This window comes from Gracilinanus agilis, chromosome 1, assembly GCF_016433145.1.
Source record: "Gracilinanus agilis isolate LMUSP501 chromosome 1, AgileGrace, whole genome shotgun sequence".
NCBI classification, from domain to species: domain Eukaryota; kingdom Metazoa; phylum Chordata; class Mammalia; order Didelphimorphia; family Didelphidae; genus Gracilinanus; species Gracilinanus agilis.
The window spans coordinates 2,906,516-2,920,422 of NC_058130.1; the positions used below are offsets into that span (position 1 = coordinate 2,906,516).

At 59.9% G+C, this 13,907-nt stretch overlaps 1 protein-coding gene across 1 annotated transcript in view; it reads right to left on the reverse strand.

The window, feature by feature from the left end:
• Positions 1–265: 265 nt before the first annotated feature.
• The window catches only part of MINDY4 (MINDY lysine 48 deubiquitinase 4), a 73,401-nt gene continuing 59,759 nt past the window's right edge, over positions 266–13,907 (reverse strand). The window contains exons 9-11 of the mRNA XM_044661719.1: positions 10,382–10,562; positions 7,698–7,770; positions 266–731 (exon numbers count right to left, since the gene is read on the reverse strand). Of these exons, the coding sequence (XP_044517654.1) occupies positions 683–731; positions 7,698–7,770; positions 10,382–10,562 (303 nt within the window). The 3' untranslated portion in view covers positions 266–682. The remainder of the gene's footprint in view (positions 732–7,697; positions 7,771–10,381; positions 10,563–13,907) is intronic.

Below are 13,907 nucleotides of genomic sequence, written 5' to 3' on the forward strand. Positions count from 1 at the left end.
ACTGAAAAATGGGGGGGGGCAGCTCTAACAGCTGCTCTGGGAATGCTGCGGTACAGCTGTGTGCCAGGAACTTGGGCCTGAACTGCTTCCGTGACAGACCTCAGCCTAAAAGAACCCGGGTGAGGGAGCGCTCCAGGGATCGGCCTTAGGACAGCGGAGGCAGGGGGCAGGGGGCCGCCCCTAGGCCCTGCTCCCGACTGTGGCCCGAGCCCTCCCCAGGCCCCCCCCAGGGCGCAGGAACAAGGCCAGAGCCGCACCGGGCACTTTAAGCTCCTGCTTTACTTGGACGGATGTCTTGGGCAGGCCTGCAGGAAGATCCTGAACCATTCAGGTCTTTCCAGGAGGGGCAGGGGTGGAAGAGAATCGATAGGTGGTGGCTGAGCAGTGGCCAGGAGCGCCTGGGGGCCTCTTCTTCGGTCAGGCCTTTGGAGACAATGGCAGGAGGCAGACTGGACTCAAAGCTGGCACTGAAGCTGCTGCCGACAGCTTTACGACGGATGGAGGCTGGATCCCGCTGACTCAGTGTACACAAAAGAAAACTTGCAGGACTTTCTGGAAATGCCCCTTGGCAGGAGCTCAAGTGGCTTGGGGGTAAAAGTGGAATTCTTCAAGGCTGCAGGCAGGTCCTCAGGTCTCAGGAATCATCCAGGTGGTACCGGACAAGGGCTGCGAGAGCCTGGCCTCACAGGATGGGCTCCGTGCCGTTCCAGTCCACAAAGGAATCCTTCCACCTAAGGGACACAGAGTGGGACGGGGGCCCGTTAAGCAGGGTCCTGGCAGCGCTGACCTGGCTCTCCTGCACCCGCATCCCTGTTCCTGGGGACCCCCTGAACGGAGCCCCCGGGGGGGAGGGAGAAGGGAGACACAGGCAATGGGGTAGGCGAGAATCAGGAGGAATGAGGCAGGATGGGGAGGACAAGAGAGCATCCATCCATCGACAGCTGTCTATTATGTGCCAGCCATGTGCCCCGGGCCATGCCAGGTTTGGGGAACCCAAAGACAGAAAGGAAAATGTCTCCACCCTCCAGAGGGCACCCCAGTGACCGGGGGGGGTGCGAAGGGGAGGGCCAGGAAACGGCCTGAGCCAAGCTTTCAAAGCGATTCTGAGAGTACAGATGAGGCCACCTAATGGGTGCCCGCCCCCACTTCCCAGGGCCCCTCTGCATGCGGGTTCCCTTCCCCATCCTTGCGGGCAGAGGCGATCCTGCTGCCTGCGTCCTCGGTGCCCAGCACGACCATGACCGTCCATTCATCCATTCATTCCAGGCATGGAGGAAGAGCAAGAGGGCAAGAGCGAGGGTGACGAGGAAGGCCAGGGGTGGGCTGCGGATGCTAAATGAGGCAAGATGGGGCTGGGGGAGCCGAGGAGGGGGCCGGTGCCCTCCTCCCACTTCTCTGGGGCCTGGCCTAGGACAGCACCTGCCGGCTGCTCGTCCCGCCTTCTCGGGGTCGCCGGCCGGCTGCTCGGTCCCTTTGCCAACTTACATCGATCCCCGCTGGGAGGAGAGAAGTTCTCTGAAGGCCTTGACTCCAAAGCCAAGACCACGCCAAGGGCCGAGGCTCGGGGCAAGGGCCGAGAGGCTGGCCACCTGGGGCCCCAGGGCACCCCGGACAAAGGGGATCCGTGGGATGTCTCAGACGCCTCGAGACTAGACTGCAGATGTAGCCAGCCCAGAGAACGCAAGACTGGCTACCATCCACTGGTGACTGGGTTGGAGAAAGAGCAGGAGGCTGGGGCCCAAGCCCTCGGATGCCGACTAGTTCTGGGACCCTTACCGGGGGGGGGGGTCTCTTAGTGCCTCAGTTTCCTCATTTGTAAAATGGAACCCACGCCATGTTCATTATCTCCACCTCCCAGGCTAGGGTGAACCTTCGGTAGCAGCAATTTAAGAAAACCCTCCCCTCTGTCTTAGTATGGACTCTAAGCAGAAGAGCAATGGGGGTTTAGTGACTGGCCCAGGGTCACCCCGCTGCAGGCCTGCCTCCCTCACTGCTGTGTCCGCCAGGGCTCAAGGCTGGCCTTCCACGTGGCCGGCCCTCCACGGCCGTCATGTTCCCACCACTGTCTGGGGCAGCTCCGCAGTGCCAGCTCTGCTCCATGACCTGCCAAAGTGTGTCTCAGGTCACTGAAGACGCCCCAGCAGGTCTGGGGGCCTCACGACAAGCGCCATCCTCAGACGGCTTCCTCGGGGGCCCTCTTGCGTTACCAGGCACACTTGGTGCCCACGACAGCTGGCCCTGCCAGGTACGTGGAAAGAGAACAGGCTGGCCCCTCTCTGGCGCGCCGCCCTCCCGTGGAACCGTCCGGCAGGCATCATGCTGGGCCCTCCAGGAGCCGCCGTTCTCTGGGCACTGAAGGATTGGGGCACATTCAGGTGGCAGCAGCCCAGCGTGGGCAGGGAGCACCAGCGGGGTCAGACGGGCACGGAGACGGCGAGAAGGGGCCGAAGGCCAGAAGAGGAGCCTGGAGGAGCCCTCGGGGGACTGATGGGGCCACCAGGGCGCAAGCTGCGTTATCAAAGGGCCGGCACCAAAGGCCGAGGGTGGTAAGACGGGGTTTGGCTAGTGTGGAGCTGAGGGTCAGAGAGTGGGACAGAGCAGGAGGTGACCTCCAAAGCCTGGCCATGGACTGAAGTTATGCTGCTGCCTTTCTGCTGCCAACGGGCCCCGGACCGAGCTGGGCGGAGAGCTCTCCTCTCTGGCCTCAAGACAAATGGGGATTTTTGCTTTTCCTCATTGGGCCGGGACTGCCAGTCGCCAGCTGGGAAGGTCTCAGGATGGCGCCAGGAGCATCTGGGTCCTGGGCAAGAGAAAGTAACTGACCACTGGCTGAGACCAGGTGCTTCGTGATGGAGCCCAGCCTGGGAACAGGGCAGATACTGCTTCTACGAGGCCTAGTCGGTCTCCTCTTGGACTGCAGAGCCCTGGGTTCTGATTCTGATTCTGCCCCCGGCTTACCATGGGAACAGGGGGGAGTATTTCAGCTTTGTCAGCCCCTCTGACCCCATGGCCACTGTCGGAGTCACAAGGGATAATGGAAGGAAGCAGGGCTCTCCTGTCACCTCTCTCGGCTTCTGGACTGGCACACCCCGCTTTGGGCAGTGCTGTGTGGGCAGAGGGAGCAAAGAGCTTTTAGAATGCACAGAACCCGTGTGCCCAAGAAATAATGGTGAGGAGCCTGGGGAAGGGTCGGCCGCTGGCTCGCCAGTGTATGGCAGCATCCGGAGGCGGAGGAAGAGGAGGAGGAAGAGAGGGGAAGGGCGGGCTTCCTCCAAGTCATCTCTTTCCCTTTGAGCTATTTGTGAATCAAGGGGCCCAAACAAAGGGCGGATCCCTTTGAGCCCCAGCCCTGCCGCCGCTGCTTTCCATGACGATGGTATTTTATCTGTTGGTGCTTTTCCGACTCTGCTCTCAGGGAGCTCATCGGGACCCTGAGAAAAGCTGGGGTGCCGTTAACCATTTCCTGGCTAAAGAGATAGCAGCAGCTGGGGTCCTGGGTGTGAATCCTGACACCCTGAGCCCCCTTAATTCCAGGCCTTCCCTCTGCTGACTGCCTCCTGTTGGGGGCTTGTGGGCTCTCTGTCTCCTCTAATACACAGTTTCTTGATGGTTTTTTGCCTTTTCTTTGTGTCCCAAGAGCTTAGCTCAGTGCCTGGCACATGGGAAGCACTTTAAAAGTGACTGTTGACTGACTGTGCAAAAGAGCCTCGAACACTGCCCTGCTGGCCCCTCGTGTGTGATGGGGGCCCTGCAGCATCTCCAAAGGGTCTCCCATGGTCAGGGCCAGCAGCTGTTGTGGTCCCTGGCTCAGGGCCATCTTCCTGACTTCCCAGCCATTCCTTGGCAGGCCGCCCACCCTAGGGGCTGGGGGAGGCCCAGAAGATTTGCTCCCCTCCTCCCTCCGCTTCTGGAGGGCTGCCCCCCCCCGAGTCCTTTAAGTCCAGATCAAATCAAATCCTGCCTTCTCCAGGAAGCCCTTCCAGATCCCTCTCGATTCCTGTGCCTTCCCTCTGCTGAGGACTTCCAGTTTACCCTCTCTGGAGCCGGCTTGTGCGTGGACGATGAAGCACACATCGTCTCCTCCTATTAGACGGGGGGCTCCTTGAGGGGAGGCCGGTCTTTTGTCTGTCTTCGTACCTTCGGGGCTTAGTCCGTGCCTGGTACAGAGCTGGCATTCGATACATGGTTTATTAGCCAACAGGTGGCACAGACCAGGCCTACTGGCCAGCTGGGGGGCTGGTAACCCTCCCCAGGACCCCTGCCTGCCCCCCTGTACCCCTGCAGGCCCACGGCTGTGCCATGTCCATCCTCTGGTCCTGCCACGAGTGGGGGCTTGCTCAGGGGGGGCCCCGGAGTGGGCAGCCTGCCAAGCACTTCAGCTGTGGCGAGGACCACTCGGGCCCCACCAGGGTGAAGCGAGAGCGGCCTCTGGGCTCCCTTTCCAAATGGCCGCTTGTCTTTCGACACATCGAATGAATGTTTCTTCTACATGAAAAGAGAGCCAGGAGGATGTTCCTCTCATCTGCCTGCTGACAGACGGGCCGGCATGTGACCTCGCAGGAATGCTTTGTGGTGGTGCCTGGAAGCGCCCCAGAAAAGCCGTGTCTCCTCCGATTTCCTCTTCCATTGGGAAGGGCAAACCAAGAGTGGGGGAGCTCTTGTGATGCCCATTCCAGGAACCTCTGCCCGCGGGCCTGGGGGGGCACGTCCCCGGCTCTCCCCAAATCTCTGAATCCCCCCGGCCTTTGCCGAGCCCCCCCCTTGTCCGGCTTCTGCCTCCTGGGGGTCCCAGGGAACACGCTGGAAAGAATGTGACCGACTAAGTGACAGGATGGATCGTTAATCTTGCTGCAGGTTTCTGGGCTGTCTGCACTCACCTGAGCTCCTCGAGGGTGGAACCGTTTGTTTTGTCTCCCTTCGTGTGCCCGGGGCCGGGCGCCGTGCCAGGGCCTCCCTAATGGAGGAATACAGTGAAGCTCCAGTGGCGGGATTTCGGGCAGCCAAGGAAGCTGGCCCAGATAGTTTGCGGCCTGCAGGCGTCTTCCACTCTGGTGCTGCCCCGGTTCCGAGCCCTCCCGCTGCCCCGAGGGGCGCCTGGACCCTGCTGAGCAAAGCCCACTCTCCGAGAGGAACAGGGCAGCCTCTGGCTTGCCGTCCCCCAGAGCCGGAGAGGCCAGCAGAGTCTCGGGGCTCAGTCCTTCCTCCACGGGCAGCTCCGGCCCTCGCTCCCCCGGCCTCGGGCCACTGTTGGCTTGAGAAAGGCCGGCGTTAGGGTGGGCCCAGAGCCTGGGCCTCTGCAGGGACTCAGTCGGACTGCTCTATCTCCTGCCGGGATCTGAAGCCATATTGACGGAGGCCTGAGCAGAAGGCACGTCTGCCAGGCGCAGCGGGGGCTCCATCTCCGGCCCGTGGGGTCACGGGGGCCTCGGGCCCAGCCTGGACGAGCAGGAGCGAAGGAGAGGCCCCGAGGACCAGAGCCAGGAAGGGCTGCGCCACGAGCCCTGGCCGAGCCTTCTCTTCCCCACCCCCTCGGCCCGCTCCTTCTGTGGAGCCCCTTCTGACCCGGTGGTGGAGGCAACAGCCATGGGCAAAGGCCTGGGGGTCCCGCGGGGCAGCGGAGGGCACGGACGACAACGATGACGAAGCTGGCGGCAGCCACACAATGGCGCCCAAACCAGTCGTTCATGACTTCTGACTGGATGACCTCCAAACCTGGGTTGGCACTCGAAGAGCTCCAGGATGAGGACTTGGGAGTCCCAAGGGCTGGGTTCAAATCTGGCACCCCAAACTTTCAAGCTGTGTGGTCTCGGGCCAGCTGCTTTGTCTCCGTGAGCCTCAGTTTCCTCGTCCATAAAATGGAGATAACCAAACCTGGGGGACCGACCTCTCATCTTCCTCTTTTCTTCTCTCCTCAGCCTCTATTCTGGGGTCTCCCAGGGCACTGGCCCTTCCCTGCCCATCCCTTCCTCTAGGCCCCAGGGTCTGGTTCAGCCCCTTTGGGGAGGCCTCATCTTCTTGACGTGCCCACCCCAAGCCTGCCCTTCCCTGTAGGCAGCATCTCAAGTGCCTCTTTGCCCAGGAATGATGGGCCGACTCCCCGGGACTGCCAGAAGGTTCCAATGAGAACGCCGAGCCTAATAGTGTCCTTGCGCCGGGCTCCAGAGCTCCAGGGGGACCCCACGGAACCTGTGGGGCCTGCAGAGTCTTTCCTGGGAGGGCAGGGAGGCACGAAAGCCACAGAAATACTGAAGCCGATAGAAGCCTTCGGTTCTTCCTCACAAAGCCCCTGGGACCCCCTGGATTTGGGTCTGGGGGCATAAGTGAATACTCGGGCATTTCATGAGACCTTAGAAATGTTAGACGGTTCTCTGGGATCCAGGATCTTGAAGCCGTACCAGAAAAGTCAAGTCAACAGGCTTTTCCAAAGCACCTACTCGGTGCCAGGCTCTGGGGGCACCGGGAGCTTCTGCTCGTTTTCTGGCTGACCCTGCAGTAATATGGGAGAGGCTTTGGGACCCAGCAGAGAGGTGTGATGCCTCCCCCCGTATAGGACCCAAAGGGTGCTGCCATGATCTCCCCAGAAGACCAGATGACTCTGGGGGGTCCCAAGTCGGAGCTGTCCTGTCCTGGGGGTGCCTGACAGGTGCCTCATTTGGAGGGAGGGAGTCGCTTTACTTTCTACTTTGGCTTCTGGTTGTCTGGTAAGGAAAGCGCCGGAGGGGCTGCCATTGGGGTGGATGCTGGCCTGGCCCAGGCGGCCTCCATGCTCTCCTCATCCTGCCGCATGAGGAAGGGGGACACCCTCACCGCCTCCCACACGGGAACGTTACAGATCTCCGAAGGGGCCTACATTGCCTCCCTCCAGGAGACACAGAGATATTCGAGGAGGCAGAGACAGGCAGAGAGAACCTGGTGGGGCAAGTAAGGCTTCCCAAAGCGGCCCCATTTCCCCATGGACTGGCTGGCTGGCCCACTCGTGGATTCTTGGCCTCTGCGGCCAGGCCTGCAAGGAAGCCGAGTGTGGGCTCTCTGCAGCCTGGCTGGACTTCTTTGGCTCCCTCCACGTGCCAAAAGACTTCTCTCTTCTCGACTGCCAGGAGTGGTTGGGAGGGAGGAGGGGGGCTCTGCGGCTCCTTACTTGGGGGACCAGGAGAATGGTGGGGTGGCCTGGCTGGCCTGCGAGGCCCTTCCCCTCTCCCAATTCCTGTCTCTGAGATGCCTTGCGGGGAGTTGTGGGACCAGGGAACGGCCTTTCCCCATCGGCTGGGCGCTGCCCACTCCCTGCTCACAGCTCTTGGCCGCCTCATTCTACTCCGAGTTTTCCAGATTCCTATCGCTCCGGGTTGTTCTCCCCAAATAACTGGCATTTCTTTAGCATTTACATTCGATCAAGCATTTCCTCACCAAACCCCGGGGGAGAAAATACTTGCCACAAACAGTAACGGCAGCCAATGCTGCCCGGAGGAGGAGGAAGGCTGAGCTCTCCCACACACACCCCGAGCTCAACGGTCATCTGCGGCCCAGCTCCCCGGCTTGCCTCTGCCAGGGCTTCCCCGGCCTGCAGAGCTGAGCAGGCGTCCGGCTCTCCAAGTCTGGGGCTCCCAGGCTGCCCCTGTGCCAGGGGCATCGGCTTGTTGGGAGGAGGGGAGGAGACACGCGGGGCCTCTGAGAGGGGCAGAGGCGGCCCAGGCACTTACTTGGTTCGGATACAGTGTTCTAGGGGAGGAATGAGGTCCTTTTCTTTCTCTCCAGGGCCGGGTTGGGTTGTATCTGGAAAGGAGGAGATTTTGTTGGACCAAAGAATGAATGAGGAGCATCTGGGGCTCAAGGTGCGCCTGGCCTGCCCCCTCCCTGCTCCCCAGTGGTTTGCCATGGCCAAGGGTCTCTCTCGGGTCCGTCGCTGGGGACTCTCACCTGAGCCCTTGGCTGAGCTTCCTAATGGGCCTGTACCACCTGCGGCCTCTTCCCCCTCCCAGGCACCCCTACAAAGTAGCCTAAGCGTGCCCGGGTCTCTTCCAGAACTCCCCCCAGAACTCCCAGGCTCGAGGCCTCTTGGTCAAATACGCAGTGCTTTGGGTGTTATAAAAAATATAGGGACTCTTCTTGATACTGCTATGCTCCTAGGGGATAGTGGTTTGGGAAGCTGGGGCTTTTGTATTCCCCTAGATAGCTGGTGCAGGAACACCCACTCAGTCACCTTAGTTTGATGGTATAAGTCCCTTTCTAAATACAACAGTGCCCAGGTAGGACCCTTATGGGTTTGTGGATGGGTAACCCTTTCAGGTCCCACCTGGGGTTGGATTAATTAATATTATTGGGCTCTATTAGCCTTAGATAACGTTTTCATCTGACTGTGTTGCTCCCTCCTCAAGGGCCGTGATGTAATGACCACTCAGGAAGGTACTTAAATAAACTTTATCTATGGATGTTAAATAGAGAAAGGAATAATCAGGAACAGATTGGGGATAGGAGACCCTGTCACTATAGCTATGCTCAATAGTCCCTCAGGATGTAGGCAGTAGGCTGGAGCTAGTGGTTTCACACTCCTCTGGTTTAGCTTGGCCACCACCAAACCAGGGAGGTCAAACTGCTCGGTTGGCACAGATATTGTGATTTCTCTCAGCTTCCCAGCCTTTAGGAAATCATTACCCTTTATCTCCCTTCTGCTGCTTCTCCTTCCCTCCTCCTGGTTACCACCCAGGCCCAGATACCTAAATATCTAATAATGATCAAATGCCTAAATATCTAGGGAGATTCAGAGGGGATCAATGGTCAAAGCTCAAAGACCCAAGACCTCTGCCTCCAGGACCAAAAGTCCCTCCCAGATGACAGTTAGGGTATTTCTATCCTCAGGCCAACTGCCTTTCCTCCTGTCCTCACGGCATCCAGGAACATTCCGATGTCTTCCAACTGTCTCCTTTGTCAATCAAGGTAAAACTCAGAGTTTCAAAGCTCCCAGGCTCGAGGTCTCTTGGTCAAACATGCAGTGCTCTGGGCGACCCCCCAACTTCCCCCCAACCCAACCTTGCAGGCCCACATTCTGCCTGCTCCTTCCCCAGAGGATGCTCTCCTCCTTTCTTCATGCTGGCTGGCCCTGGACAGGCATCCTCAGCCTCCTCACTCCCACCTTCCTTCATTGCTTTGCTCTAGCCTGTCTCCCCGAGAGGTTCTCCCCACGTCCATCCCTCCGCCCAGACCCCGAAGTCACCCCGTCGCCATGTTCTACAGACTCCTCTGGGCGCGTGTGGTTTCCCCAGGAGAACCCACAATTCTCGAGTCTGGTCAAGGCCTGGCACAGAGTAGATTCTGGATCAATGACCCCTGGAGAATACTGCAAACCCAAGCCAGAAACGTGGTTCTCTGGGGCTGGTCCAGGCCGAGTCCAGCCTCAGTGGCCACCCCATGCTCCTCTCCGTAGTAAGTGGGCAGAACGTGACCCTTGGCTCCTCGGAGCCTCGCTGCCTCCATGGCAAGGCAGCAAGTGGTTGGAGCAGTGATGTCTGGGCCAGACCTTGGAGCCCCGTGGCAGGGCTCATGAGTTCGAGCGTTCTCTGAGGGACCTGGGAAAGGTGAAGCCCTTCCTGTGTGGGGACTGACAGACCTTGGGCACTGGGGAGCGGGCCAGGACGCGATGCTCCTCTCGCCCCGGGAGCGCAGGCAGTCATCAGTAAGTTGTGCTCGGCCCAGGGCACCCAGGGGAGGGCAGGGAGCCGGGCTCTGGGAGAGCTCGGCCAACAGCCTCTTCAGAACCAGCGTGGGCCAAGGGGGCCACTCGTGAAGTTTGGGGCTTATGGCCTGAGGCTGGTGGGGAGGGAGGGCTGGAGTGGCTTCCCTCTCTCCCTGATCCCCAAGGTTGGCCTCAGGCGAGGATCCGTGTCCTTCCCCAGGCTCGCCCCGAGCGAAGAGGGTACGGAGAGTTCCCTGCTGGACACTACACCGTGCCTACAGAAGAATGACCAGGACAGTCCAGCCTCTGCTCTGAGGCCCCAGGGAAGGGGAAATCGCCAGCCCCTCTCCAGGCATCACACGGTGCATTAGGAAATGCCCAGGCTGGGAAGATGGTGGAGGTATGAACACTGCTAAGACCAAAGAGGGCCAGCAGAGCATCCAGAAGCCACAGGACCCATCCAGCCTCCACCCAGGCCCTGGGCCGGCCTTACCGGTCTATTCCTGCCCGCCTTCCCCGTCCTCTCACGGCTCCCCCTTCAGGAGCCCCCACTCTGCCCAGGCCATCTTTTTTCAGGTTCCCCGGAGAAAGCACCGTGTTCTCCCGACCTGTGTGTAATACTGGCCCAGAGAGGGACGGCCAGCAGGCGGCAGGGGAGGGAGAGCCCGGGTAGGCCGGTCACTGCCGCCGCCCTGCGCACCAAGGGCCACATACCTACGGTCAGCCGGATCTCCTTCTGCTGGTTGGCCAGGCCATCGTAGTAATAGAGGTCAAATATTCTTTCCACTTTCCAGTCGTTCAGGAGGTCTCGCTGCAAGCTGAAGAGGATGCTGAAGTGGCTCTCGCTGCACACCACCCAGATGGGGTACCTGGGCGTCTTCAGGTAGCAGCCGACCTGTGGGGGCAGAGCAAAGAGGAAACTGAGCCTGAGGGGGCCGGAGCCTGGCGGTCACTGGGCTGTCCAGGAGCCACTGCCCTCTCCGGAGCCCCCCAGAGCACGGACACCAAACGTGTAGGCAGTAGCCGGGCACGAGCTCTGCGCAGGCTCCCTGGGAGCGCCGGGGCGGCCACCGGCCTTATGGCCAAAAAGCCCCTCCCGAGGTGTCCGGGTCAGGGAAGTAGGCGCTTGGCAGGCCTGGGCCGAGATGCAGTCAGAGATGCTTCAAGGGCCTAACGCGTGTTTGCATGGACACACGGACACTCATGCATGTGGGTGCACACGCGTGTATTCGCGCCTGTGAAAGGAATGATGCTGATGGAAACACGACGGAGAGGCACCGGGCCGTGCCGAGCGCCAAGAAGCCTCGGCTTCAAGAACTCCGGCCGTCCAAGCGGTGCTTCTGTGGCCCCGGGCTGGGGGAGGACAGAGCCAGCCCTGCTCAGCAGCAGTGCAAACGGGCAGCCAAGCCAGCGTACGAGCTGCTCTGGGGGACCTCCTAAGGGACAGGGGGAAGGGGAGGCCGGGGGGGGGCCCGGGAGGGCGACGTCCAACGGCGAGCCAGGAAGCGCCCGTCAGTGCCAGTCAGTGCCAGCATGCCAACACCTCCACGGCCCAAACAGGAGCTCTTGGGGTCTGCGTGTGGCCCAAAGCCCGTCGCCTGCCCCTCGCCTGTAGGACACTGTCCAGTGCACGCTCTACTACATGAGAACATGGGAATGGGGGGGGGGCGCATGAAAGTCCTGGGAAAAGCTCAGGGAGGGAGGCACAAGGCGCGCCTCGTAAAGGCCAGAAAACCGTCGGCCAAAATGGCTTCTGGGGGGCCTGGAAAAAGAAATGAAGCTATAAAAGTTAAAATCATCTCTAACGGGGAGGGCGATGCACGAATGGAGACAAGAGGCTGGGGGCTTGCGAGGTATCAGGAAGGGAAAAAGAGCCAGGCTTGGCAGCTGCCGGGACTACGTAGGGGAGGGAGAGAGGAAGGAGACGAGGGGGATGCTCAAGTCCCGATCCCAGGAAACTCGAAGGATCGTGGCATCCGCAACAAGAAGAGGGGAAAGCTTGGCCACTCATTTTTTCTGCTGTTCCCAACTCATCACCACTCCATTGGGGCTTTTCTTGGCAGAGAGCCTGGCCTGGTTTGCCATTTCCTTCTTCAGAGCATTTTATTGATGAAGAAACGGAGGCAAAGAAGTGAAGTGACTTGGCCAGAGTCACCTAGCTAGCAGACACCTGAGGCCAGATTTGAACTCTGGGATAGGAGTCCTCCCGGCTCCGGGCCCAGCATCCTAGCCGCCGAGTCGCCCGGCTGCTGAGGAGAGTTCAGGGGAAAGGAGACGGGTCGGGCTGGAGATGATCCAGGCCGTCTTTGAAACGTCTAACAGTCAACTGGTGACCCGGAAGATGTGGGTCTGACGGCGAGAGCTGCCGAGGTTCCCCAGAGAAAGCGAGTGGAGGAGGAGGAGGAGGAGAAGAGCCGGGAGAGAAGCCGGGAGAGAAGCCTGGGGACACCCACCGTTTGGGGAAGTAATGTGGATGCGAAAGCAGCAAAGGGCCTGAAGAGAGCCGCCAGACAAGTCACAGGCGCTCCAGAGAAAGGAGAGCCCCCGGACAAGTCCCTGGCGATGGCTGGAGGAGGACAGAAGAGAACGAAGAGAACGTCGCCTCGGCGATGCCAAGGGCCAGCAGGGAAGGCAGCATCGCCAGGGAGGAGCGTCTGCGGAGGGTTTCAGGAGGACGGAGACACGCAGCGCTGTCTTAAAACAGAAAGGAGCCGGTGGGCAGACAGAGAGGCTGCAAATGAGGGAGGCGGGGAGGGGGGAGCAGGCACCCAGATGGAGGGGTTCGCTTTGGAGAAGGAGAAGGGCCACCTCTTTGGCCGTGACTGAAGAAAAGGCGAAGGAAGTGGGAGAGGATGATAAGGGATTTCTGCAGGGAGATGAGGAATCCATTAAAGAGGAATGAAAGGCCGCCAGAGCCCAGCTGAGGCTGGGCAACCGGCACCGCGGTGAGCCTTCCTTCCATCTGCAGCTTGTGAGTAGAAATGAGGAGAGGTTGCCTGGGCTGGTGGGAAGAGAAAAGCGTCGAGAGGGCCAAGGGGCAAGAGAGTCACTCGAGGGCGCAGGACAGTGCAGAGTCAAAATGGAGAGCCGTTGGCATGAAGGTGGCCCCGGAGGAAAGTCGAGTCAGAACGGAGGTGCTGAGAGGCAGAGGGGAGCCCAGGAAGCAGTGCTGGGATAGGAGGCTCTGGACAGACGGGCCTGGGTGCCCCACGCCAGTGGGGTCAAACTGGGTGGCGGTAAAGTGGTTTGAAAACGCTGCGCTCTACCATATTTGTGTTTCTTTTGTTAAGCAGACTCTCCTCATATTTCAGTGCAGTTTGGGCCCACGTTCCTAGGCCACATGAGTGGAAAATCAATAATGGACTGTAAGAAGCCTTCCTGAACCTTGCCTTGGAAGGTCAGTCAGCTCCCAAGCTAGCGTGCATGACTCCCAGGCCTCAGGGCATCTCCGTGGGCCCGCTTCCTGACCCACTGGGGAGAGACGTGCTCCTTCTCTATGTGTAAACAACAACTAGCTGCCATCTGGGATTGCAGGGACCCCGGCACGGGGCAGGAAGCAGTGGGCACGTTGGTGTCCTGCGATGAGGCGGGGGGAGGAATTAGGGTCTCTAGATCCACCTCCTGGGTGGCTGTTTGCCAAATGGAGACGTCCCACAGACACACACAGACAAGTGTGCATGGCTGTCAGTGTAGGCTCAGGAGAGCAACAAGCCTTTCCTAAGGCCCTGCTAGGAGCTGGGCTTGAAGATCAGCTCTGGGGACCCCAGGACAAAGGAGGAAACGAAGCCCGTTTTCTAATATAAGTGGATCCTGACCAGAGAAGCAAGCCACGGTAGGCGGATGCCACTGATCAGCAGCTCTCCAAAGGAGATCCCAAGAGCCCTTTATTTGTTTAGTTTGGAGGAAATTCTTACCTGCCCATGTTGGCATTTGAGCCCGGGGCCTGACTCTGCAGCCAGCCCACTTTCCACGTGGTCACCCTCTGGTGAAAGAATTCCATGAAATGATAGAAAGGAAAACCATGAATGGACCCTCCAACTGCCCCAAAGCTGGCAGTAAGGAAGCAGACCCCAGAAGCAGGAATGGGCCAAGCAAGAGGGACGTGGAGAGTTCTGCGGACCTGACTGTTGGCAAACGGCATGCTGTCTTCCCAGCTCTTTCTCCAAAGCTCCCGAGGCCTCTAAATGGCATGGTGCCATCCTCTGGAGAAGGGGCATCCCCCCTTGGGTGACAGCCTGGG